The sequence below is a fragment of the Arachis ipaensis genome, chromosome B7, assembly GCF_059453495.1.
Source record: "Arachis ipaensis isolate K30076 ecotype BB chromosome B7, ASM5945349v1, whole genome shotgun sequence".
NCBI lineage: Eukaryota > Viridiplantae > Streptophyta > Magnoliopsida > Fabales > Fabaceae > Arachis > Arachis ipaensis.
In genome coordinates this window covers 10,463,943-10,488,896 of record NC_142442.1, presented here as the reverse complement: position 1 = coordinate 10,488,896, position 24,954 = coordinate 10,463,943, and the positions used below count along the sequence as shown (strand labels likewise).

At 34.1% G+C, this 24,954-nt stretch overlaps 2 protein-coding genes across 2 annotated transcripts; one reads left to right on the top strand and one right to left on the bottom strand.

Annotated features, from left to right (window-relative positions):
- Positions 1 to 9,192: 9,192 nt before the first annotated feature.
- On the bottom strand, positions 9,193 to 10,719 carry LOC148550324 (uncharacterized). The gene is made up of 3 exons (XM_088494429.1): positions 10,075 to 10,719; positions 9,976 to 9,989; positions 9,193 to 9,202 (listed from the first exon to the last, which is right to left on the bottom strand). Exons 1-3 carry the CDS (start codon positions 10,717 to 10,719, stop codon positions 9,193 to 9,195), a joined length of 669 nt encoding a protein of 222 aa, XP_088350555.1.
- A 6,604-nt stretch (positions 10,720 to 17,323) lies between these two features.
- Positions 17,324 to 23,286, top strand: LOC107609557 (3beta,22alpha-dihydroxysteroid 3-dehydrogenase-like). The gene is made up of 8 exons (XM_088494234.1): positions 17,324 to 18,133; positions 19,603 to 19,752; positions 20,459 to 20,707; positions 21,859 to 21,948; positions 22,058 to 22,136; positions 22,362 to 22,468; positions 22,630 to 22,760; positions 22,878 to 23,286. Exons 1-8 carry the CDS (start codon positions 17,615 to 17,617, stop codon positions 22,993 to 22,995), a joined length of 1,443 nt encoding a protein of 480 aa, XP_088350360.1. The 5' UTR covers positions 17,324 to 17,614; the 3' UTR covers positions 22,996 to 23,286.
- Positions 23,287 to 24,954: the final 1,668 nt, after the last annotated feature.

Sequence of the window (24,954 nt, the reverse complement as noted above, 5' to 3'; positions counted from 1 at the left end):
TGGCTTATTTAGCAGATTGGATAAAGTACTAAATTGGTCTATTCTATGTTGGTTCTTAAGGTTTAAAGTGTCCTATTTGAATTTAAAAAAAAAAATTCATTTAGCTTTAATTTAGTCCAACCGTAAAGTCAAAGTTAAATAATTAACGGAATGTCTTACATGACAGCAGTACAAGAACAAGGTCGATAATCTGGAGAATAAATACAAGCTCCAAAGGCACAAAATCAACTGTGGATGCATTAATATATTTATTTATCATTTTTCTTAGTTCTATAGAAAATATTTCATTTAAATTGTAAGAAGAATGATAAATAAATGTATTGATGCATCCACAGTTGATTTTGTGCCTCTAGAGTTTATATTTGTTTTTCAGATTATCGATCTTATTCTTATACTGCTGTCATGTAGGACATTTTGTTAACTATTTAACTTTGACCTTACGGTAGGACTACATTGAAGCTAAATAAAACTTTTTTTTTTTATTCAAATAGGACATTTTAAAGTTTAATGACCAAAACAGAATTACGCGCAAACATAAAGGACCAATTTAATACTTTACCCTAACTAACAGATTCTATATAAAGAAACTTAACTACCTAGAAAAATTAGGTGGTTGTAATGGAATCTATTTAAATAACAAATTCTGATTCTTTACTATCCCTTCTCAACTTGGGATATTACAAAATCAATTTTAACCTAAATTAGCTCAACCTAATTTAATTTATAATTTTTTTCAGTCTATCAATTTTTTATGTATTATCATTGTATAGTTTTCAACAATTGCATACTACTAATTTTGCTTTAACATTGTATTTCTTTTTCTTTTTGTAAATTATGAATTGTGAAATGAATAAAATAATAATAATAATTTTGTCTTCATTAGATTTTATGTAACATGTTTAATATATAGGATTTTTTATTAAATAAAATAAATGTAATATTTACTAAAATAAATTTTTTTACCAGTATTTACCGAAATAAATTCTCCTGTCATATTTCGTTTACACTGTAAACGAGATAATTTTGCACGTATATCGTTTACAGTGCAAATGAAATATGGCTAGTCAGGCTGATATGTATATATCTCGTTTACACTATATATATATATATATATATATATATATATATATATATATATATATATATATATATATATATATATATATATATATAAAAGGATGTGTAACCTTTGGTATTTTTTCACACACATTTCATATCCTTTCTTCGTCTCCTTTTACTCTAAAAAACAAAGATGAATGGCCAGTAACAATCCATTCATAGTTGTGCTTCTTTATCCCAATTGTCGTATGAGAAATGGCGACAACGGGGTGACATTTGAGTGTCAAGATCCGATGTTGATTCGCACTCAGCGTGTGGAGACGTTGTCAGGTTTGAAGAGATTGATATTGAGCAAGCTCGGTGGCACACAAGCGAGGCAAATTGGAAGGGGTGGCGTATAGGTTGCTGGCACCCATGGGAAATGGAGTCTTCCGGTTTCGACTATTCCGACTTCACGGGGACGAGCATGTGCGACTGATATTCAACATTCATGGGAGAATCATGTGTGAACAAGTAATGGAGTTGTCTGCCGAGGTGGGTCATGGTGGTAGTGGGGGTTCCGTACACGAAACCTATGTGCAGGATAACCGACCTCTCACACCACCGCCCATTCATGTCGCGATTCCGGAGCATGAGGCAGAGGAGGGTGAGGAGGAGTCGCATGAGGATTACGTGGCGGACAGTGCAGACAGTGAGTCTTCCGATGGTGGCGATGAGGATGAGTTTGTGCCGGAGACACCTGCAGGGACTGTGCCGCACCATGTGCTGCCTCCACCTCACCCGATTCCGGCGCTATCGGCTGTGCCAGGTCACTATCACAACCTAGATCTGGATGCCATGCATGAGAGAATCCCGATTTCTGACACCTGTGGAGTGGATTACAACCTAGACGACGGTGTGAAGTTTCGGGTCGGACACAGGTTCAGAAGCCGAGAGGTCGTGCTTCAAGGTGTGAAGAACTACAGTATTCGCAGGAGTGCTGAGTACCGGGTGATCGAGTCCGACCGGTTGAAGTACCATGTGCAGTGCCGTCAAGCCGATAGTAGGTGTCAATGGAGCCTCCGTGTGGCCCTTCGTCAGAATCTTAGATACTAGTAAGTTCAAGTTTAATTGTGAATTTGAGTAGTTTTGTATGATATGTTATTTTGGTTATAGATGTTGTGTAAGAATAAATTTTTTGTTGTGATTAGGGAGGTTCGGAGGTTTGGTGGACCACACAGCTGTTTGGTACTCACCATATCTCAAGACCATCGTCAGTTAGATAGCAGTCTCATCTGCAGAGTCATATTGCCCTTGATTCAGTCCAACTCGTCTGTCAGTATCCCGGTCTTGCAAGGTGCGGTCCAGGCAAGCTATCACTTCAAACCCTCACACAGAAATGTGTCGATGGCAAAGCAGAAGGCAATTGCACGGATATACGGTGATTGGAAAGAGTCCTACAATAAGGTGCCGAAACTGCTTCAAGCACTGCAGAGCTGTTTCCCCAGCACCATATGTGACCTACGCGTCAAACCGTACTATGAAGGACACCTCATGGTGCGCGACTGCTGCATGTTCGACAAAGTATTCTGAGCTTTTCCGTCATGTGTTGAGGCCTTCACGCATTGCAAGCCATTTGTCTCTGTAGACGGCACGCATCTGTATGGCAAGTACGGTGGAGTGTTGCTTATAGCGGTGGCGCAAGACCGAAACAGCAACATACTGCTAATCGCTTTTTCCATTGTTAAGTCTGAGAGCACCGAGTCATGGTTGTTCTTTCTTACTAATTTAAGGCGCCATGTCACCCCACAAGACGGCTTACAGGTTATATCCGACAGATCTCAAGCCATCAAGGCCGCCTTAAACTCCGATGATAGTGGGTGGCATCCCCCTGGTGCTGTCACGGGAGGCCTGGCGCCGAGCAGGTGCTCCACCAACGCCCACATCTCCGTATGGTACCACATACCAAAATCACGGAGGAACCCCCGACGGGGTTACCGTGTGCGCGTAGGTCTAGGTGGTACGCCACGTCCTGCAGGGTGATAGTGACCTCATCCCACGGGAGATGAAACGTGTGCGTCTCTGGACGCCATCGCTCCACCAATGCCGAAATCAGGAAATTGTCAAAGGTAAAATCCCCGAGGGACACGGTGTCGCCGAATCCGGCCTCAGTCAGATACGGGACGATGGCGTCCGGTGGAGGTAAAGTATGGCTCACTCGCCGGGGTAGTAGAAGGCGAGGCCTCTGAAGAATGAAAAACAAAATTATTTTAGCCTTAAGAATACAATGTTTCAACTATCTAGCCTACACATGTCTCTACATTACATATTCGATAATAGGCAAATCCTAACTACAGCGTTACAAATACTAACAACATAGCACAGGAATAACAGAGTTCCAAACTAATAATAATTATGTCATACCAACCTAGCACAAGCGGATAGAGAGTTCTAAATTAAGCCTACAGACCTAAATCCTAACTCATATACCAACGTTCCAGATATTCATGACTACCCTAACAATAGCAACATCATTAACTTTAACAAGCATAACGAAACTAACTTTGAAGTCGGCCGCCCCGGTGTAATGTGTCGTCTCATTCAGCCTATTGATGTCCCCGTCATTCCCCGCTTGGCGTGCCATCACCGCTACGGTCAAAAATATAGTTAGAAATGGTCAAAAGAGGTGAGAAAGATGTTGACAAAGTCAAACTGGGCTCCAGAATATTACTATAAACGACTTCTATATATAAGCGCGTACGGGCCATATCTCCTTTACAGTGTAAACGAGATATGACAAGGGAATTTAAATCGGTAATTTGTCGTAAAAATATTTATTTTTGGTTAATATTATATTTATTTTATTATTAAAATAAAAAATCCTTAATATATATGTTAATTATAATAGAGAAAATAATTGATTCTGTAAGACATAATTAAAACTTTCTTTAAGAATATGACAGTAAAAGTAGTAATTAAAAGAGCGTGAAATATAAGACTGCTAGTAATATTCATTTGAGTCTTGTTATTATTTGTTAAGGTGTTTAATGAAAAAAAAACTCCATTGAAAAGCAAACAAATTTAAAGATTTCTACTTACTAGCAAATTTAAAGTCTAATAAACCAATTTGGTTGGTCGAGTAGTCAACTCACTCGTCCGCTTAAGTAAATGTCGGGGGTTTAAATCCCGCCTTGTGCATGCAGTAACTCATTGGCCAGCGACAGACTTTTAAATGAAGCTCAGATCTGCGACAGATTAGTCTTTAACTTGTCGGACTGGGGGATACTGTGGGCAACTAAAAAAAATTTAAAGCCTAATAATTTTTAAGATTTAACTAATTTGTATGTTAAGAGTATATGTTAAAAATATAATAATAGTATTTTCTAAATTTTAATATATTTAATATATTAAAAATTAAAAAGTTTATCTTTTTAATAATTTTTGATAAAAATTTTTGTATAATATTTTAAAATATGCAATTAAATACATATTAATAATATCTTTTTATGAATTTAATTATCATATTCTAAAGATATATAATAAGACTATTACTAGTTGGAATTTTTAAATATTTTTTCTTAATATATATATAACCTTAACATATATGTTCTAAGAGGACAAGTTAGTTTTAAACTCATAAAATTATTATTTATTAGTACAATAAATATTGGTAATGAATTAGAAGTTGAATACTCCAAGGATGTATAGTGTAATTAAGAGTGCTCAAGGCAACATTCTGAAATCTGAAGGCAATGAGACTCAGATTCCCATATGCCGGCAGCATCGATGTGAGAGAGAAACATCATCGTTACTCACACAATACATAACATAATGCCATTTTGTGCAAATCCCGTAAATCATGGGTTTTTTAATCTGTCTCTAAACCGCAAACTAACCTACATACCTCTACATGTATAGCCATTTAATTTTGCAACTTGCATATTGCAATGCAACCATACTAACATTGCAACATAGGCATGTTAACCTTATGAAATTACTTGTTCCAAGATATAAACCGATAAAAAGATATATAAATAATTATATTTTTTATACAATAGTTTTTTTATTAGATTTGTATAATTTCTTTTATAATTTTTCTTGACTTATACTAGAATTTTCTTTTTATTTTTTGGAGTTTAATAATGATCAAATTTTAAATCTTAGTTACAAAATTCTAATATTATATCATAAAATATTTTTTCCAAAATTTTTAGATTGATAGAAAAAAATACATAAATAATTATATATTTAATACTTATTACTGTTTTATTTTATGACAATAGCAATAATGTTATTTCATTTAATAAAGTAGTCGACCATAAAAATTGATTTTAGTATAAATACATATAATATTTTTTGTATATTCGAAGGAGAAAAATATTTTACTAATACTTAGACCGTTATCAAATATTTGTATTTAATATATATAATATATTTGAATATATTTATAATATAAAATAAATTATTATGGATTTTTTTTTATTTGAAAGCTTATTATATACCGCTAGGAATTTACCAATAAATACATAAATGCTGATCCGATTCTTTCTTACTGTATCTAATGCAAGCAATGCAAAAGGTTCTTACATTATATTGTGGATGGAATGAGTGAAAAGTAGCTATATATATGTGGGTTACATGTATATTAGTAATCATAATTTACATGGGTATGTTATGTCTAGTGGTGGGTAGAGGGCTTCATGTCCCTTCATGGGGACCATGTGGGTTGAAGGTAACATGTTATTGAAATTGTGCACTTCATTTTATATATATACTCTCTTTCACGTGGGGCAGTGTTATGTTAAATTAAATCAATAAATTAAATTAAGATGAAAACTCGCATACAATTATTTTTATGTAAAGTTATTATTTGACAATTATTAAATAATTCTATAAATTTAACTAAATTATTATTTAATAATTTTTAATTATTAACTTTACATAAATATAATTACATATGATAATTCACCTTAAATTAAATTTGTATTTGGGTATATATATATCTTCTAAGAAGCTTCCTTTGTGGGTGCTCACTGGTCCAAATTAATGTAACTACTCATCAATTTCTTTTAGTAGTCTAATTAATTATATAAAAAAAATCAAATGTTTTAATTATAAATACTAGTTTATAAAAAGCATGCATGGTTGGCAACTAAAAGGGAATGTTTTTGTGATTTTCTAGTTAGGGTTATACCGGAACAATTATGATTTATGAAGGCAAAACATTGTTTTTTCAATGTTTTGTTTGCTAGAGAAACACTTGGGATTATGTGGGACAATTAATTATCACATATCATTAGTGGAATGTCATGAACATGCTAATGTTTAATTAAACATCCAACATGATTTTTTTCTTAAAAAAAAGGATAAATAAAAGTTTGAATATAAAACTAATTAAGTGTGACACACCTCATCCTTTAAGAGTAGTAATTAACTTATAGTATTATAAAAACAAACAAGGACACAAACATAGATATTCGATAAATATTTGCTTAACTAAACACAGGCTAAATCTAAATGGTGCACACTGCACACTACACTACATGCAATTCATGGTGCCACGTACGTATCCCATCCTCTGACCAATAAGGGAAGGAAAGATAAACCATAAACAACCTTGCTTTAGTAAATTGGGATGAGCCTTTTCAACAAGAAAATTGGTAGTAAAATATACAAATCATGCTTTCAGAAAATGGGTAAAAGATAATGCACAAAAAAGGAGTAAAATAGAGTAATGTTAGAGAGTTATTTTTTTAATTAATAGAAGTAGTTAATTTTTAAAATTATTTTATTTATTTTAAATTTTAGATTTTAAATATACATTTTAAACTTTAAATTATTTATCCTAAACTTTAAATTCTAAAAAAAATTAGATTTTTTGAAATTAAAATAAAAAATAATATTAACTAATTAAAAATAATTTTTTATTATACTTTCTCATAATATTATTATTGTGAGTTTAATTAGAGAGTTAATTTTTTCAAGGACTATCAAACAAATCTTGTAAAATTATATTTTTATTTCAATTCTAAATTTTAAAATTTAAACTCTTTCAAAAAAGAGTTTTTACAATTAAAAAAATATTAATATTTACTAATTACAAATTAATTTTTTATATTATTATTATTTAAGTTATTAATTAATTCTGACAAGAAAAAGAGAATAAAAAAAAGAATTAAAAAATATATATGTAGTAGAATAATGAAGAGGTCACAGATTGTACTAAAATAAGTAAATATAGGTGAGTGGTTGTAGTTGAATTTTTTGCCATTCTTGTCATGTCATACTGTGGGCCAAAAGAGTACACATGCATATCACTTGAAAGAATCAATATGCAGAGAAAAAGGTAATAAGAGAGTAGAAGAAAAGTCAGTATGTGGCTACATACTTTATTTTTTCCTTCTTCTCCCATTCTCTTCTTTCGGTAGTAGAAGTAAGTCTAGCGGGTGCATAGCATCTTATAAACAAAAGAGAGCAACATGCCTATACCACTAAGGATCACATGTGTGGTTTTGCACTTTGCACCTTAGCTTCCATTATATTCTACTCTTCTTATTTTGACTATTATGTGGATCAAAGATATAACATGCTAGATATGTTATTGCTATATTAACCAAGAGCTAGGCATAGTAGACCTCACATTTTGCTTGGTTTTTTAACCATTTAGTCATAGATTCAAATTCTTAACGGGTATATGGAAAGGTTTTCTTTTTCTTTTTCTTATAGATACTTTTTGGAAAATTTTTATTACAAAAAGCAAGATTTATTAGTCATTATTGTTGATAGTAAATATTCTGAGAAATATTTAAAAAATAATGAGAATATTACCACTTGTTTTTTAAATAAAAACACTTAACATATAATTATATAAAAGATACATACTATGTAAGCAACAAAAACAATTACTATATATTTGTGTAAATATATGTTATGTATCTTATTTAAAGTGTATTTTATATTCAACATATATTTTATACGAACACTTAAATTTTTGGATAAATGTTTCATAAGTTGAATTAAACTTTTTAATTATTTTTATGTTTCATTCAATACGGAATTAATGGAACTTAGTCTTTTGTGGTAGTAAGGTTAAATATTTTTATTTTCTTTCAATACATCCATTATGTCATTGACTTTAAATGTTATGGGTTAAGTACTGAAATCGTCCCTAAGGTAAGGGGTGAAAATCAAATTCGTCCCCGACCTTTTTTTATTATTAAAATCATCCCGAATGCTCAGATACACTTTAAAATCGTCCTTTCCCCCTCAAAACAAAATTTTTGGACACTTTTACCCTTTAGCAGTTACTGTCCGTTGGAGGTTTTAATAAATAAAGTTAATTTATTTGTTTATTTATTTATTTATATAAAGTTCTGATTTGGGGAGGGTTGGGATTAAATCAGAGCAGTCATCCCTAACCAACGAAGCAGAGAAAGAGGAAGGGCTTTCGAAGGTGAGTGGAGCCATGGCTACGGAGAGCTCACGGTCGTGTCGGAGTCGGTCGTCTGCGCAGAAGAGGGAGCTTGTGTGTGGACATGGAGAGAGACCCGTTCTTAGGATTTCGGGAACGAGGAACAACCTTAGGTGACGATTTTGGGGGTGTGTCTACTATGAGGTTAGGGTTTTAAGTTTCTATAGGTGGGTGATGGAAAGGTATTGTTTGTTCTGGGCTCTGACTCTGGTGGGTTGCTGTAGATCCAGGAAGAGTGTGATTTCTTCCGATGGGCAGACCCAGAAGCAGAGAGTGAGGATCCTCATGTTGCAAGGATGAAGAGGAAAGTTGCGGCCCTGAAAGCAAAAGTGAGGGACATTGAGTGGAAGTTCAAGGTTGCTGCAGTGTTAGGAATTTCTGGATGGGTTGTTTTGTTTTGCTTCTGGTCGTAGATTTGGTTCAATCAGAGGGAGGGGGTAGCGTGTGTGATGCCATTGAAGTATGGTTGATGAAATTAGGAGAGAATTTAGTGTTCAGTTTGCATTTGTTTGATTGGGTCTGAGTTATGTAAATTGAGATGTACTGGGTCTTGTTGAACATTTGGGGTTAGTTTAGGGTTTTGGTGATTAATTTTGTGAGTGAAATGATCTCCTTGTAATTTGACAATTAATTGGAATGGCAAATTTATCTGTTAGCAAGAAAATTGTGACTGAACTCTTCTGTTAATCAACTCTGTAACATATCAACTCAAATAAGGAAATTCATTAAACAGAACCAACATAATATTAGGCAGAACACAGTCTAGTGTAATTCAGTAATAAGCATAGGAAAATAACACCAAATGGTGGATACTTGAGTCACCATCAATTCCATTACATGGAGACTAAGCAAAATATAGTCTAGGACATTCAAAAAACCTACTGCAACTCTGTTGCTCACTAAGAAAGATTAATCATAAGCCATGTTGTCAAGTTTTCAAAAAACCAAAAAAAAGTGTCACAAATATTATCTCAATTCAAGCAACAGTACATTGATTACAGCACAAAAGACAAATTTTTACTACAGTCTAAAGTTTTCTCCAAAGTCTTGGTGGAAGTTTAACCACGAGCCTCAGCTTTCTAGGAGATACATGCAGTGGAATTCTGTGACTGAAGAAGACAGGCCTGGCTGGTTGGCTGGAGCTGGCTGCACCCTTCTCCATTGGTGCTGGTGGTTGTTGTGTAAGGCTTCTGGTGGGCTTTCTGTTGGGCCTTGGGTGGAGAGTACCTGCTGCTGGACTATTGGGCCTAGTAGAGGATGATGTGGGCTTGGACCTGGAATGAGTTGAGTTGGGCTGAGAAGAGGTGGTGGCTGGTTGGGGCTGAGATGATGCTCTAGACTTGGTGGACCTCCTCAAACCTCCACTTGCAGATTTCATGTCAGGCTGGGATGACGTTTTAGATCTGGTTTTGGGTCTGATAGATGAATGCTTCCTTCCTCCTCTGGTCCTCTTGCTAGCAGCTTACCTTGGTTGTTGGGCCTGAAAGACATTAAAGAATTCAGTTGATGAAAAAATTAAACTATAACCCTAGCATACATGCAATTGATGATATACATACACTTACATCCAGGGATGGCTTCTTGCATCCTCCCCTCTTGTGTCCAGATTCACCACAGTTTGAGCACCTTTGGATTTGTCCCCTCCTAGACAAGTGGGACTGGCTGCTGTCCGGAGGCTCATCAGGTCCTCTCTTCCTCTTCTTGACTGGTCTGTGGCTAGGCTTTCGATAAGGAGGGGGCATGACATCATCAAAGTTGGTTTTCTCCCACGAATCTGGGCCATTCAGAGGATTGATGACTGAATCATAGCACTTGACATATGCAGCCTTCTTGTAGTAGTCATCAACAAATCCATCTATGTCAAGGCCCTTATAGTTGATGCAGCTAATGGCATGGGTGTAGGGAATACCACTAAGCTGCCACTTCCTACAGGAGCACTTGTGAGCAGAAAGATCAACAGCAAATTTAGACAAACCATTAACAACCTCATATGTTTGTGCAGCAGACCAGTAAGGCCTCCACTCACCAGCTGATCTGCCTATCCTCTCTAGTTTCATCCTAATCCGAGGTAAAACTGTCCCATTAAAGTTTTTAATTCTTTCCCTATTAAGAGCCCACCTACTCATCAAATAAACCCTTATGTCCTCCAACATTGTCACTATAGGTTTCTCCCTAGAGTCTACTATTGCACCATTAAAGCTCTCACACATGTTATTCACAAGAGTGTCACATTTAGAGTGAAAATTAAACCTGGACCTGCTCCAAAATCTTGGAGGGATAGCGTTTAGATGTCTGTGCGCATCCACATTGATCTGCCTTATGATTTGCATCTCTTTCTCCCATTCCTTCCAGTGTGTAGCCTTTGCACACCTTCACATCAGCTGCTTCAGGTGTAACCCAGGAAATTTCTTCCTGAAGTTGTTGTAAAGATGGCAGACACAGAACTTATGGTCCACTCCTGGAATGACCTCATCGAAAGCAGGCAAGAGACCCTAATAGAGCAGGTAAAATTGTGTTACTTAACAATAACTGCATCAATAAAGGACAAAAGCTTCAACATCCAGAATTTAAATTTATCAAATGTAAGATTTTAATTGGTTCCATAATTTTAATTATTCGATAACCATTTACCTTCTACTGATCAGACATGAAGGTTGATTTTCCAATGACCTCAGCTCCGAAGTCATCAATGAGCAGCCGGAGAAACCACTTCCAGGTGTCTTTAGTCTCTGCCTCCATAACGGCGTAGGCGATTGGAAGCATTTGATCATTAGGATCCCACCCTATCGCTGTCAACAACTGCTCTCTTTGAGGTGTCTTTAGAAAACACCCATCCAATCCAACAAACTTTCTACACTGCTGGAAGCTCTTTTTGCAAGTAGCTAGACACACGTATACCCTTTGAAAAATGCAATAATTATTTAACCCCTGGTGCTAGTCCTCAACTTCGAAATCAGGGGACCTCTGTACCTTGAGCGTCACTGAGGACCCTGGATTAGCACGTAGCAGCTCCAAGCAGTAGTCAACAATCCTTTTGTACTGCTTTCGGTAAGCTCCCTGAATCTCATCCAATGCAGCTTGTCTAGACCTAGCAGCCATTGATGTTGTCACAGTCAAATTCCATTTCCTTTGTGCCTTGTTGACCAGGTCCTTTATCTTCACTTGTGGATTACCTTCAACTTTCTTCCTAAATACTTTACTCAGCCAACCAGTATGCAGTATCCCTACCCTATGTGACTGACCACAAGTATGCTTAAGGTTCATTGACCTAAGCTGCCAAGTCTCCTCTTCACTCATTTTTTCTGCGTATAACCAAAATGGGCAACCCTCTTGACAAACAGCACTCACCCTAACCAAGTCAAGTTTCGCATACCTCAGTCCCCTTCTTGTTTTCACTGTATAAGCTGTTACAGTGTCCTTGAATTCCTCCCTTGAAGCAAACTCAATTCCAACTTCCCATTTGTACCTTGTCATGTCTTTCACATCTTTATGGATCGGATATCTAATTGCTTCATTGTTATCATCATCCTCGATGTCCTCTTTCTCTGAACCACCACCCACTTCATAATCCACATCAACTTCATCACTATTGAATCCTTCCTCATCACTGAAATCACCTCCTGCAATCCCTTTTCCTTTTTCAACCCGATCACCATCCGTCCCGCCTCTTACTTCATCAAATTCGCTCTCATCATCGTACTCCTCTTCACTATCTGTAAAAATCACATCATCTGCACTGTCAACCTCACCATCAGATGGAATGAAATCCTCATCATCACTATCCTCATCACTATTCGATTTAACCTGCTCATCCGGGTTCAGCTTATCTCCCTCTTTAACTATCTCCGCATTAGCCCTGTCCACCTCTTGATCCCCATCACCCTGATAAATCACCAACTGTTTCTGATTATGTACCTCTTCATCATTGGCCCTCTCCGCCTCCTGAACCTGTTCACCTGGGCCTCCAACATCAAGAAACCCTACTTCAGAAAAGTCTTCATCAACCTCAACCTTATGGACCACGTACAGATCAACATGACCCCTCTTTCCCGTTATTTTACACATCTCAATGGCATCTCTGTCTCCCTCAAATAACTTCAAATCGTTCTCTAACCATTCAGAACTTGGGTCCTTATACCAGAAAGTTGCAATTTTTTCCTTTGTGTATCCAAATTGTCCCACCTCAGCATATGCCTCAAAAAGAGACCAGCAATCCATATCAACATCTTCGATCACAATCTTTTCTCCCCCCTATATACTCCAATGTACCATTGTCATGCCCAAATCTACCACCATGGTAGACAATCAGGCTTAAGGTTCCCATCACCTAAAACCTACAAACAAAAATCACACCCAACTCCCATTTGTAAACCACCAAATACCCTTCACACAGTATTAAGTTCAAGCTCCAAAAAATCAAAACAAATGCTGCACACGTACCTGATTCGAGATGACTGCCACGAGAACGAGCTCCTCTTCCACCCTTTCCCACGCAATGCAAACGCAGTGACGCTACTCCTCAAGCCAGCACTCACTTTGTTAGGGCATCATTGAAGGTGAAGGATCAGTGTTCATTTTGTAACGTTACTCACATAATGAAGCCGTTTCGCGGGAATAAAACGCGAAGCGTCAAAGGACTCAGGGGCAAATTTGGAATTAAAATTTTTTTAATGCACTTGAGGACGATTTTAAAGTGTATCTGAACATTCGAGATGATTTTAATAACAAAAAAAGGTCAGGGACGAATTTAATTTTTGCCCCTTACCTTAGGGACGATTTCAGTACTTAACCCAAATATTATCATGTTTCATAACTGAATTTTTTTATTTAAATAAATATATGAAAATTATTATTTATCAAAATACGGAGAGAAAGAAGGAAATATCAAAATGCACATGGCCGTGGAAAGATCAAATTAAAATTATCCTTCAACTCAAGCTTGGCGCATGCGAAATGGAGACTGGCATGGTAGAGGATTAGGTGGTGCATCCGATACAAAGTCGTCTTTTCAATCCAATGACGGTGCAAACGAAATGGGCCAACTCCTATTCGGCGAATACAAAGTGGACCACCTCACATTTGGTGCTTGCGAAGTGGACAAACTCACCTGTGGTGCCCACGAATTAGGCCAAGTCAGGGGCAGAGGCTACGAATTGAGTGACTTCGTGTCTACCGCATGCGAAATGGTGATGCAACAGTCAAAGCTACAAATTTTCATGTTTCCAATTTCCGTACCAACATGCAATGGTTGATGAGGGTGGCAATGGTTGGAGGTTTATGGCTGGGTTTCAATATAAAAGGAGGCAAGGGACCAATTCATTGATGCAGCTCACAAAGTAAAATTGATGAAGTAGAAGAGAAAGAGTGCAAAAAATTGAGATATAGGCTTGTGCCTGTCGACCCTTGTTGACAAATAATGCATTAAGACGATGGTAGGTAGACTTCACAATTGTACAAACTAGAAGGTTATGAGTTCCCTTGAGTACTAAGTTGATACACTCAAAAAGATTTGTTGTCATGTGACCGTATCGACGACCCTCGTTACATTGCTATAGCCATTTTGGTGGCTCTAACCCACGGATCCAGGCCATCATTGTCGGATACGTGGCCGGATCCTCGCTGCTGATTAACTCAAGGTAGTATTATGCCTACTTTTGCGTCTTCGAGTATGTCGCGTTGACCAGGTGCCTTTTGGCTTCTTTACTCTTGAAACTTGTTGTGAAGTTAGAAGCACTATGTCTCACACAGTAAACATTGTATTCTCATCCATACCCAACTCGCTCCAAGGCTTCCTTTATTGCTGGATGCCTATCAGAGATAAGCAGAATCCCCGGTTGAGAAGCTAGTGCCTTTTTAAGTTAGCAAAAAAAAAATTACCACGAATCTGTATTCTTCTTATCGACAATCGCTAAAGCGATGGGTAGAATGTTGTTATTCCCGTCCTGTGCTATTCCTATCAACAGGGTGTCTATATACTTACCATACAAGTGTGTTCTGTCAACTGAGACCAATAGCTTGCAATGCTTGAATGCTTCAACACATGATGAAAACAACCAAAATACCTGATGAAACATAACACTGTCACGGTCCAACGTGTTGCCAACGTAGTACGGTCGCATTTATAGGTCAATAATTGTACCTAAGATGAGTATGCTTATTTAATAAAATGGAGAAATGATTCCAAACACCAGCAACAAGAAAAATCAATAATTTTTATGTGTTATTTATACCTGGAATGAAAGTTTGCATAGCGTTAAAATATCTCCGCAGCTAATTGTATGAGTCATCCTAGTCTCCATAAATTTTAGCAATTGCCTTTTGTTTCGTGTGCCAAACCTTCTTGTAAGAAATCTTATACCCGTAAGCTGACTCTATTGATTCCTACAACACCTTTATACAAATAGTCGCGTCTGCATGAACCATAGGAAATATATGATGGCATATGACATTGCTATCAAGTTGAGTATGATCTTGCGACATCGAAGTTACCAAACAACTGTGAGGCCCTTGATATTTTCAGATTTTCCAAAATCTCGAAGATCTTATCTTTGCAACCCTTACCATCCAATGACATTGGTCACCAAATTAAACTGCTTGCATCGACATACATATCGAGATTGATCTGACTCTACGACCTTGTATTTCGTACTTCTACGAATGTTGTAATTTATAACAGCAAGCATCACTATTTCTCCATTGAGACATTTCAACCCAATCTCAAGCTCCATTTCACCAAACATAGCATCGTTGCTCAGTTTGTCCTCAGCTGTAGTCAAATTCATTGCTCCAAGATTTAAAGATAGATAATGGCTTGGAGTGCCGCTAGAAACACCACCTGGTGCCGTGACACCTACCGATTGGGCAGGAAGTGGGAGAACCCTTTCGTTATAAAGCGGTTGGATTTCAGGAACAACTTCTACATCTTCATCGCTATCATCCTCAATCTCATCTTCATCAGACGAATATGCCAATCTATCAGCAATACCTTCTAGGAATGCAACACACGTGGAAGGGAAGGGACGTGCATGATGATTTTGTTCCAGCGTGACAAAGACATTAAAAGTGGGACTACGAGCCCTACCAATTTGCTGGAAGGGAATCGCTTCAGCCAATCCAAAATTTCGAATTTTCTCTACATTATTCGAACTAGAGGAGCTACCACTAACATCTTGAAGATTCACACGAAGTTTTATAGAATAGATGCTTACAATGCTACGATGATAAGAAGACATCATCAAAACATGCATGTCAGATTTAATATGTATTTTATAATAAGAAAACGAATTGGCTAACGCAACTGGCATCCTGTAAGCCAACTTAATGATTTCCTTTTTTCTAATCATACCAATATTTATCAGAATCAAAATTTTCAATTGTTGCAGCGATATTTGCGACAGAATCTTTATCCAAAGTGGATCATCACAAACAAATGTAATACTCTTAGATGTATGAGAGATTTCTCCATTCGAATATATAATGACATAAATATTTTCAAAGGCTATAGAGCAAAACTAGCTATGACCGAAATCTTAAAAGAGAAGTTTATGGGTGTGGAAGAGAGAGTAGAAGAAGAGTGAGCTGAATAATTTAAAAGTGGCTTATAAAACACCAGCATTTATATAGTGAATTTCTGATCCCATTTCGCATGCAGCGAAGATGAAATAGAGTTCCATTTCGTGGTTACCACAGATGAAGTAGTTCTGACACAAAATTCCCATTTCGTATGTGCCAAGCCTGAATTGAAGGGTTATTCCAATTTATAGGCGGTACAATTGAGATGGCCATGCACATTTTGATCTTTCTTTTCTTTCATGCGTATTTTAGTAAATAATTATTTTCATATATTTATTTAAATAAAAAATCCTTTTATAACTTATTAAAACATATATCATGTTAACCTTTATATGAATTTATCATAAAATTATTTATTTTAAAATTTAAAATATTTAAAATAAAAAATATAAATAATTATATTTTTAATATATACTTTCATGTATGTAAGAGTTTTTTTTTAAGTTTAAAATGTAAATTATATATAGTTTTGTGTTTTTCATATGTTAATAAAATTTTAGATTTTTAAATTATAAAAATTTTGATATTATATTATAAAATTATTTATTATAAGAACATAAATTATTAATTATATATATAACAAATGATTAATGATGACTATATGTAACTGCATAAAATGCTGTCTTTCTTATTGGTTTTGTAATAATAAGTTTTTATTTTTCAATCTTACTATGTCTTTCTTATATTTTAAAGTTTTGAATTAAATCAATATAATTAAGTATATAAAAATATTTTCATATAAAAATAATAAAAAATTATTAAATAATTTAATATATTTAATTAAATTATTTATTATATATTAATATCTTAACTACCATCTTTTAAAAAAATATATTCTGAGTAATTTTAAATCAATTCAATTTAAATAATCAATAATTTAATTAAGAATTTGACTAATATGTATTTTAAAGACATAAGTTAAGAATACTTATAATAAAAATTTTAAATATCTTACTTTAATAAATATACAATAAATATATTAAAAATTTTAATTTTATATTTTTTATAAAATTATTTTAGTTTATCATATATTTTAAAAATAAATTTTAGTTAAACCCTTGAATTAAAAGCAAGTGGAAAATTTTACCAAGCAAGCAGAGCATTTACTCTTTTTTACTAGTTACTAATGAGAAAAACACACAATAAAAATTGATGGAGGGAAGGGTAAAAATGATGTCAGATACCAAAAATATCCCACATTTAATCGTTTCTCCCCACATCCTCCCCCCCTCCCCCTCCATTAATGCCCCTTTTCTTGAAACCATCACCCCCTTCCCTCTCTAATATTAAATACACATATTACTATCACATAAACTCCACAACCACAACACTATTACTCACTCACACCATAGTACTACTAATTCTTCTTCTTCTTTTTTATTTTATTTTATTTTTAACACTATATATACACACACACGCACACAAAACTGTAATAAGATGTATATATACCACTCTATTGACTATCAAGTCTCTTATCTTATTTCCACTTATTAATTCCACTCTCCTTTTCATATTCATTCAAACCAATCATACATGGCTGCTTCTATTATCTTTCTCTTTTTTGCTATCATAACACTCGCCGCCGGGATCCTCCTCCGCCGCAAACACCGCCACCGCAACCACCGCTTACCACCGGGGAGCCTAGGTCTCCCCTTTGTCGGCGAAACCATACAGCTAATCTCCGCCTACAAGAGCGACAATCCCGAACCGTTCATAGACCAGCGAGTGAACCGGTACGGTCCGATCTTCACAACGCACGTGTTCGGCGAACCTACGGTTTTCTCGGCTGACCCGGAAACGAACCGGTTTTTTCTTCTGAACGAAGGGAAGCTTTTCGATTGCAGCTACCCCGGTTCGATATCGAATCTCTTGGGGAAACACTCGTTGCTGTTGATGAAAGGTGCACTTCATAAGAGAATGCATTCACTCACTGCTAGCTTCGCTAACTCTTCCATTATCAAGGATCATCTTCTTCTTGATATTGACCGACTTATTCGTCTCAACTTGGATTCCTGGTCCGACCGGGTTCTTCTCATGGAGGAGGCCAAAAAGGTAATTTCAGCTATTCAATCCCCTTCTAGGCCACCATATTACGTGTGCATTAAAAATTAATAACTATATTAATTATCTGTATAAAATAATATTAAAATATAAAATATAGATTCGGTGATTAAGTTTTTGTGTGCATATAGTATTTTATTTATGTTATTTTTTACTATAATGTTAATTAAAATATCGTTTTTTTTCATTCACTAAATCATACCATGTTACGAAACAATATTAGGATCCACCTTTTATACAACTTATAGTCTCATCTATACTATCACAACCTTACTCCTTTCGTCATGCATAAGTTATTAAGATACTCATTTTTTTACTATAAAGTTTCTAGCTCTATTCTATTATTGCAAGGATTTTGCAAACTTGTATTTTAAAGATATAAATTGATTAAGAATGCTATAAAAAATATTTTATAAAAATTATTGAAAAAATAAATATTAATATTTTTAATATATTAAATATATAATAAAATATTAAAAAAATTATTATTATATTTTTAAAATACATTTTTAAGACATGGATTAGTTAAATTAGCTAAATCCTTATGATAAAGTGATTGAAAAACTAAGTTAATCAAATATTTATTTTTAATTTTATTTGTCCTGCAAATTTTTTTTTTCACTAGAGATTCTTTTGTTAATATATAATATTTGACTTTTAAAAGTAAAAAACATTGCATTGACATATAGAAGCTATGATTGAGTAAAGTGTTGCTCAAAGTAATAATGGTGTATATAAGCTTTTTTTTTCTTTCTTTTTCTTTATACCGTGAGCAATCTATTTTTGCTTTAATATTTTTATACTAAAATACATTTTTCTCACTTGAGTCAACTTTCCCAAAAATCATATCAGTGTGTCAAATAGGCCATGGATAGCTCGAGTCTACCTCACTTGCCATCATCATCATATTGGGGAAGAAGTGGTGGACCAGCCTCTTTAATTTGCACCTCACAATTACCATTTTGTTTTGATTTTTTTTTTTAAATTCTAAGTTCACTGTCTAAAAACTTAAAAAATCTGTTTATTTTTATATCCTTAGAAAAATATTTAAACTAAACTTAAAAAAAAAAAAAAAACCTATTTTGTTCTTTAATAATTTTATTACATGAAGTTGGGACGATGTAATAATGTGACTGTAATTTACGTGATGGAAGTGAAAATGAGAGGTTTGGTGAATAAAGATTCGATGCTTTGTGTAATGTGTCGAATTCCTAGCTTACAAGTCCCCACGTTTACTAAAAGTTTTTACGGCTGCATAAGAATAATAATCATTCCCTATATACAATAAAATAAAATTATAGGCATATAGGTTTAGCATGCCCATGTACGAATTTGTTGTTATATGTTTGACATGTTATCATACTTAATTACCATCATCAAATACTAGTACAGTACTACTTTTATTTTATTTTATTTTTACCTTATGGTTAATTAATTAGTTAATTAATTATTGGGTGCAGATAACATTTGAGTTGACAGTGAAGCAGCTTATGAGCTTTGATCCCGGGGAATGGACTGAAAATCTAAGGAAAGAGTATGTTCTTGTGATTGAAGGATTCTTCACTCTCCCTTTTCCTCTCTTCTCTACCACTTACCGCAGAGCCATCAAGGTACATGCATTTTCATTATTGTTATTATTGTTCAATTCATCATCCTTTATTCTTCTAACAAACGCTACTTATTTATTATAAGATATCATACTCACATAATATTTAATATTCACAGTTTGATAAGATATAGATTCAATTTTATATTACATCCTAAGAAATGTTACTTAGGAATATATTTTATTATGAGAATTAGATTGTATTTTCATTTTTATTTTTATTTAAGAATTTTGTAAAAAAAAAAAGAAAGAAAGTAGAAGGTAAAAACAGAAATATAATTTTATTGATTATGTTGTTTTTCTTTTTTTTTTTTTTTTTTACAAAATTTTAAAAACAAACACTAGTAATAAGAATAAAAAATGAAAATACAAATCAAATATATTTTAAGATATACATTTTTTAAATTTAGAATTCAACTACCTTTTTTTGTTTTGTTATGCTAGGGGTTGTGGTTTTTTTTTTTTTTTGGTGACTGCTAGGGGTTGTGGTTAACATTGAATTATTAAATTAATTATTGATTAAAGTACCAAAAAAAAAAATTAATTATTGATTATTAATTAATTAATTGATGTAAATTGCCAACGAGTTATAACTCACATAGCATAGTCTTCCCTCCTCACCTCTACACTCCTCTTATCTAGGTATCGAGTTCGAGTCTCACTCCTAACTTTGTAAAACAATTAATCGATGTAAATTATTGTGTGTATAGGCAAGAAGGAAGGTGGCGGAGGCACTAACGTTGATAGTGAGGGAGAGGAGAAAAGAAAGTGAAACAGAGGAGGGAAAAAAGAATGATATGCTGGGGGCACTGTTAGGCTCCGGCAACCGCTTCTCCGATGAGCAAATAGTGGATTTCATGGTGGCATTGCTTGTCGCCGGCTACGAAACCACCTCCACCATAATGACTCTGGCCGTCAAGTTCCTCACGGAGACTCCTCTAGCCTTAGCACAACTCAAGGTACACATTAACATAAAGTCTTAAGATGATTGCATATCTTCTTTCTTATATTTTTGTTGTGATTAATATTAACATAAACTTCAAGTAATATTCCAAATACTTGATGGTTAGTTTTGTTGTTTTATGCATGGTAAAAGCGTGTTCACCCAAGTTAATTAATGCGGTTGAAAACTTGAAAGTCATGCATTGGTTTGAACAGATCAACTATGAAAGAAGACAACAGGGTAGGTTGTCAAGTTTTGGACAAATCACTCTATTTCAAAGAAAAAACCCATTCATAATAATTTCTCATTAAGTAATAGGAGTTTGCTAATGTTTTAGATAGATTTCATGTTATAGAAAGAATTTTAAATGTTATTGGAATATCAATTTTATAGTATTTTTAATCGTTGATCTCAATTATAAAAAAATATATAATATATATTAATTGAAATCAACCGTTAAAATCATTAGTATACCGGTATTTCAAAAAAATTTAAAAAATTTTCAATATTATATGACATAAATTCATAGCATATGATATCATATAAAATGGGCTCGCATGGGTAACCAAGTCACGTTGGTTGACCGATTAACTTACTCGTCAACTTAAGTAAGTTTAGAGCTTGCGTATGTAGTAGTAATCCATTTGTCAGCGACAAACTTTTAAATAGAGTTTCAATCTGAGACGAATTAATCCTTAAAATTTACTGTAAATATGGCGAAAAGCAAAAAAATCTAACTAAATCTATGAAATTTGAGCAATATGTTTTGTTTGCTAAGGTATCAATCATGAAGCCATCAAGGCATGGCCAAAGTAACACATTACAAAGTCAAATGATGTCAGTTTCTGATTCAGAGTTTGGTGTTTTGACATTTTGACCAGTCGATGCATGTGTGACACAAGAGCATGATAGACCTTTTTTTTTTTTTTTTTTTTTTGGTTTCCCACGGTATCCCCCAACCCGGCAGGTCAAGGACTAATCCGTCGCGGTACTGAGCTCCATTTAAGGGTTTGCCGCTGGCCAATGGGTTGCTGCATGCACAAGGCGGGATTCGAACCCCCGACACTTGCTTAAGCGGACTAGTGAGCTAACCACTAGACCAACCCAACTTGGTTAGCATGATAGACCTTTGATGTGATCAATAATGTTAGAATTTTATTTTTACAGGAGGAACATGATCAAATTCGGTCAAAGAAGAGTAACTCAGAGGCACCATTGGAGTGGTCAGATTATAAGTCAATGGCATTTACCCAATGCGTAAGAACACACTTTAAATTAATTTAAATTAATAATCTGTCAAAGTTTACTTACGTTAGTTATTTTATTAGATCATAAACTCTTTTTTGTGTAATATATATATATATAGGTTGTGAACGAGACTTTGCGTGTGGGAAACATAATTGGTGGGATATTTAGGAGAGCAATGACAGACATTAACATCAAAGGTATTATTAGTAACAAAAATAATTGGTAATAAAAAAAAAAAACAAAAAGAGTCAAAATTTATCTTATTTAATATTTATTAATTTTAATAACAATTAATCACAGTTAAATAAGATAAATTCGGACTTTTTTTTGTCCCACTAGTATTATGGTTAATCAAATAACATATTGTTGTTGATAATAGGCATAGCAAAGTTAGTTAATCAATGCTTCAAATATTTTAATAGGTTACACTATTCCTAAGGGATGGAAGGTCTTTGCATCATTTCGCGCTGTGCATCTAAACCCAGATCATTTCAAAGATGCTCGCACCTTCAATCCATGGAGATGGCAGGTACCTAATAGGCTAATACTCTCCCTAACTTACATGTACTCACTCTTCTCTAAAACACGGGGGTGTTGCCGTGTCAGATCCCCATCCTTTTTAGAGAAGAGTGAGTTGGTTTGATGTTCGGATTTTTAACATAAATAAACTAATTAATCCAAACAATGCAGAGTAACACGGAAGTAACATGCCCTACAAATGTATATACTCCGTTTGGCGGAGGGCCACGGCGGTGCCCTGGCTACGAGCTAGCCAGAGTGCTGCTATCCGTCTTCCTTCATCGCATGGTAACCCAATACAGGTATGTACCTGAAACACATTGCATAATCATGATTTGTAGCATGTTTATTGTGTGATTAAGGAACATGTTTTTCTTATTGGATGCAATGGCTAATGTTGTGTAAACAATGTAAAACAGTTGGTACCCTGCAGAGGAAGATAAGTTGGTGTTTTTTCCAACAACTAGGACACAGAAGAGGTACCCTATCATAGTGAAGCGTAGAGAGGATTACAATAAACTATGTAAAGCACAATGATGATGAGAGAACAACATAGAAGAATCTCAAAAGGAGGATTTGAAGCAGATAATGTAGATGATGAGTTTGGTCAGTTTTATTAATGTCCATTATAATTAATAAGATAAGATTATTATATCCCCTATAGTTTAGATGTTCATATATGATGGTAATTTCCTTTTTTTTTTTTGGGTTATAGGGATGTCATATTTTAGGGTTAAGGGAAATGGGAGAAAGGATGTAAGGTAAAGAGATCAAATTAAATGCATCATCCTTTTATAAATATATATGATATTAATTAGTTCTTCCAAATTCTTTCAAGGATGCTCATATTCACAAATAACATCTCTCTTAATTCTTAAATCAATCCTCAAAAGAAAATATCATGAATATAATTGGCCTCCATTTCTATGAACATGTTTGGTTTTCCGTCCAAAATTTATCAAAATCATGGCTTCAAGAAGAAACATTAATCTTGTAACTTAGTTTTGGAGTTTCACTAAGGTAATAATCCAAATGCCAAAGATGTCATCTGATTAGGAAAGCAAGCAATACAACTATGAACTATGCAAAGCATTTTGAAAGGGACTATAAATAAAATCCAGCCCAATATTATTAGTCTTGAGCCTTCCTGTTTGAGTTAGGCTTTGATCCATGTTCTTCTATATAAGGTACATCTATGGCCCATGTTTTGTTTCCATTTCTCTAATGAAAATCAAACAATCTGAACTCTGATAAATGGCTGAGGCTGTAGTATTCCAATGACAAAGTTGTTTGTCTCTAGTTCACCAAAAAAAAAAAAAAGGTTGTTTGTCTCGAAAAGTGCCACACCAGGCTCCACTTTCTGCTATGATGATTAAAGAGCCATACATTGTGTGTGAATGGGTGTATATATGAACAGGGGCGAGACTAGATAAAATATTAGAGGAGTCAAAAATATTTATACAATAAAATAAAATTAAAATAAAATTTTTTTAAAAAATTAAACTAAAATTTACATATAATTTACATGTAAAAAATTAAAATTAGGGGGACATTGTCCTCCTTTCTATGTATGTAGTTCCACCCCTGTATATGACCAAAAAAAAAAATCGGATAAACCTTACTAATAATAAATCTACTTGGATTAGTTTAATGGTTAAGTCAGTAGTCTATTAAGTGAGTGTCCCAAGTTCAAATACTTCGTAGTGTATATAATTCATTGATCATAACAACCCCTTAAATGGAGGTCTAATTTACAAAAAATTAGTACTTAACCTGTTAGATTAAAAAGATCCAATAACCATTCTTTCTTTTTTAAAAAAGTATTTTATAAGATACTATATTTCGTTACTTTATTATTTGGTTTGTTGTTCATCAGTGCCAAAGTGTTTTTTCATTCAAATAGTTAGAATATATATATATATATATATATATATATATATATATATATATATTATTTAAATTTTTCTAGTGTAAAAACAAAAAATTAAACAATTTGTGACACTATAATAAGCTTCCAATAGATGATATGAAATAATAATTACAGGTTTTTCATACTACTCTTTTGATACAAAATCAAATAACTTTTGATAGTATCATAAATTGCTATTTTGGGTATCCATCCACTCGAAAATTTACAGATACAAATTTTTGTTTTTGTCCTCTATACTAAGATATATTATAAGGTCAATAAGTTGATTCGATATTTTACTATTAGTCTCTTGACTTAAAAAAATGAGTTTCTTTCATTATATTATTAGGGGTGAAATCCTCCAAGATGAACCAAATTGTGTGTTAAACACTATTATGGTCATGTACAAAATGTTAGTGACGTTTTGTGTTTCTTTCATTAAAATAATATTTTTTTAAAAATTTTTTTTATTACAAAACATCATTAACATTTTGTTCTTTCATGATTAAAAAAATTTTTTTATTGCAAAACGTCAATGACATTTTGTGCTACCACCACAATTGTATAAAACACTAAAATGATCAAAT

Coding starts and splice junctions, on each gene's coding strand:
- LOC107609557 (XM_088494234.1), top strand. CDS start 17,615: ATGGCTGCTTCTATTATCTTTCTCTTTTTTGCTATCATAACACTCGCC. Junction 21,949..22,057: donor CAATGGCATTTACCCAATGC/GTAAGAACACAC, acceptor ATATATATATAG/GTTGTGAACGAGACTTTGCG. Junction 22,761..22,877: donor CGCATGGTAACCCAATACAG/GTATGTACCTGA, acceptor AATGTAAAACAG/TTGGTACCCTGCAGAGGAAG.
- LOC148550324 (XM_088494429.1), bottom strand. CDS start 10,719: ATGTGTGAGAGCTTTAATGGTGCAATAGTAGACTCTAGGGAGAAACCT.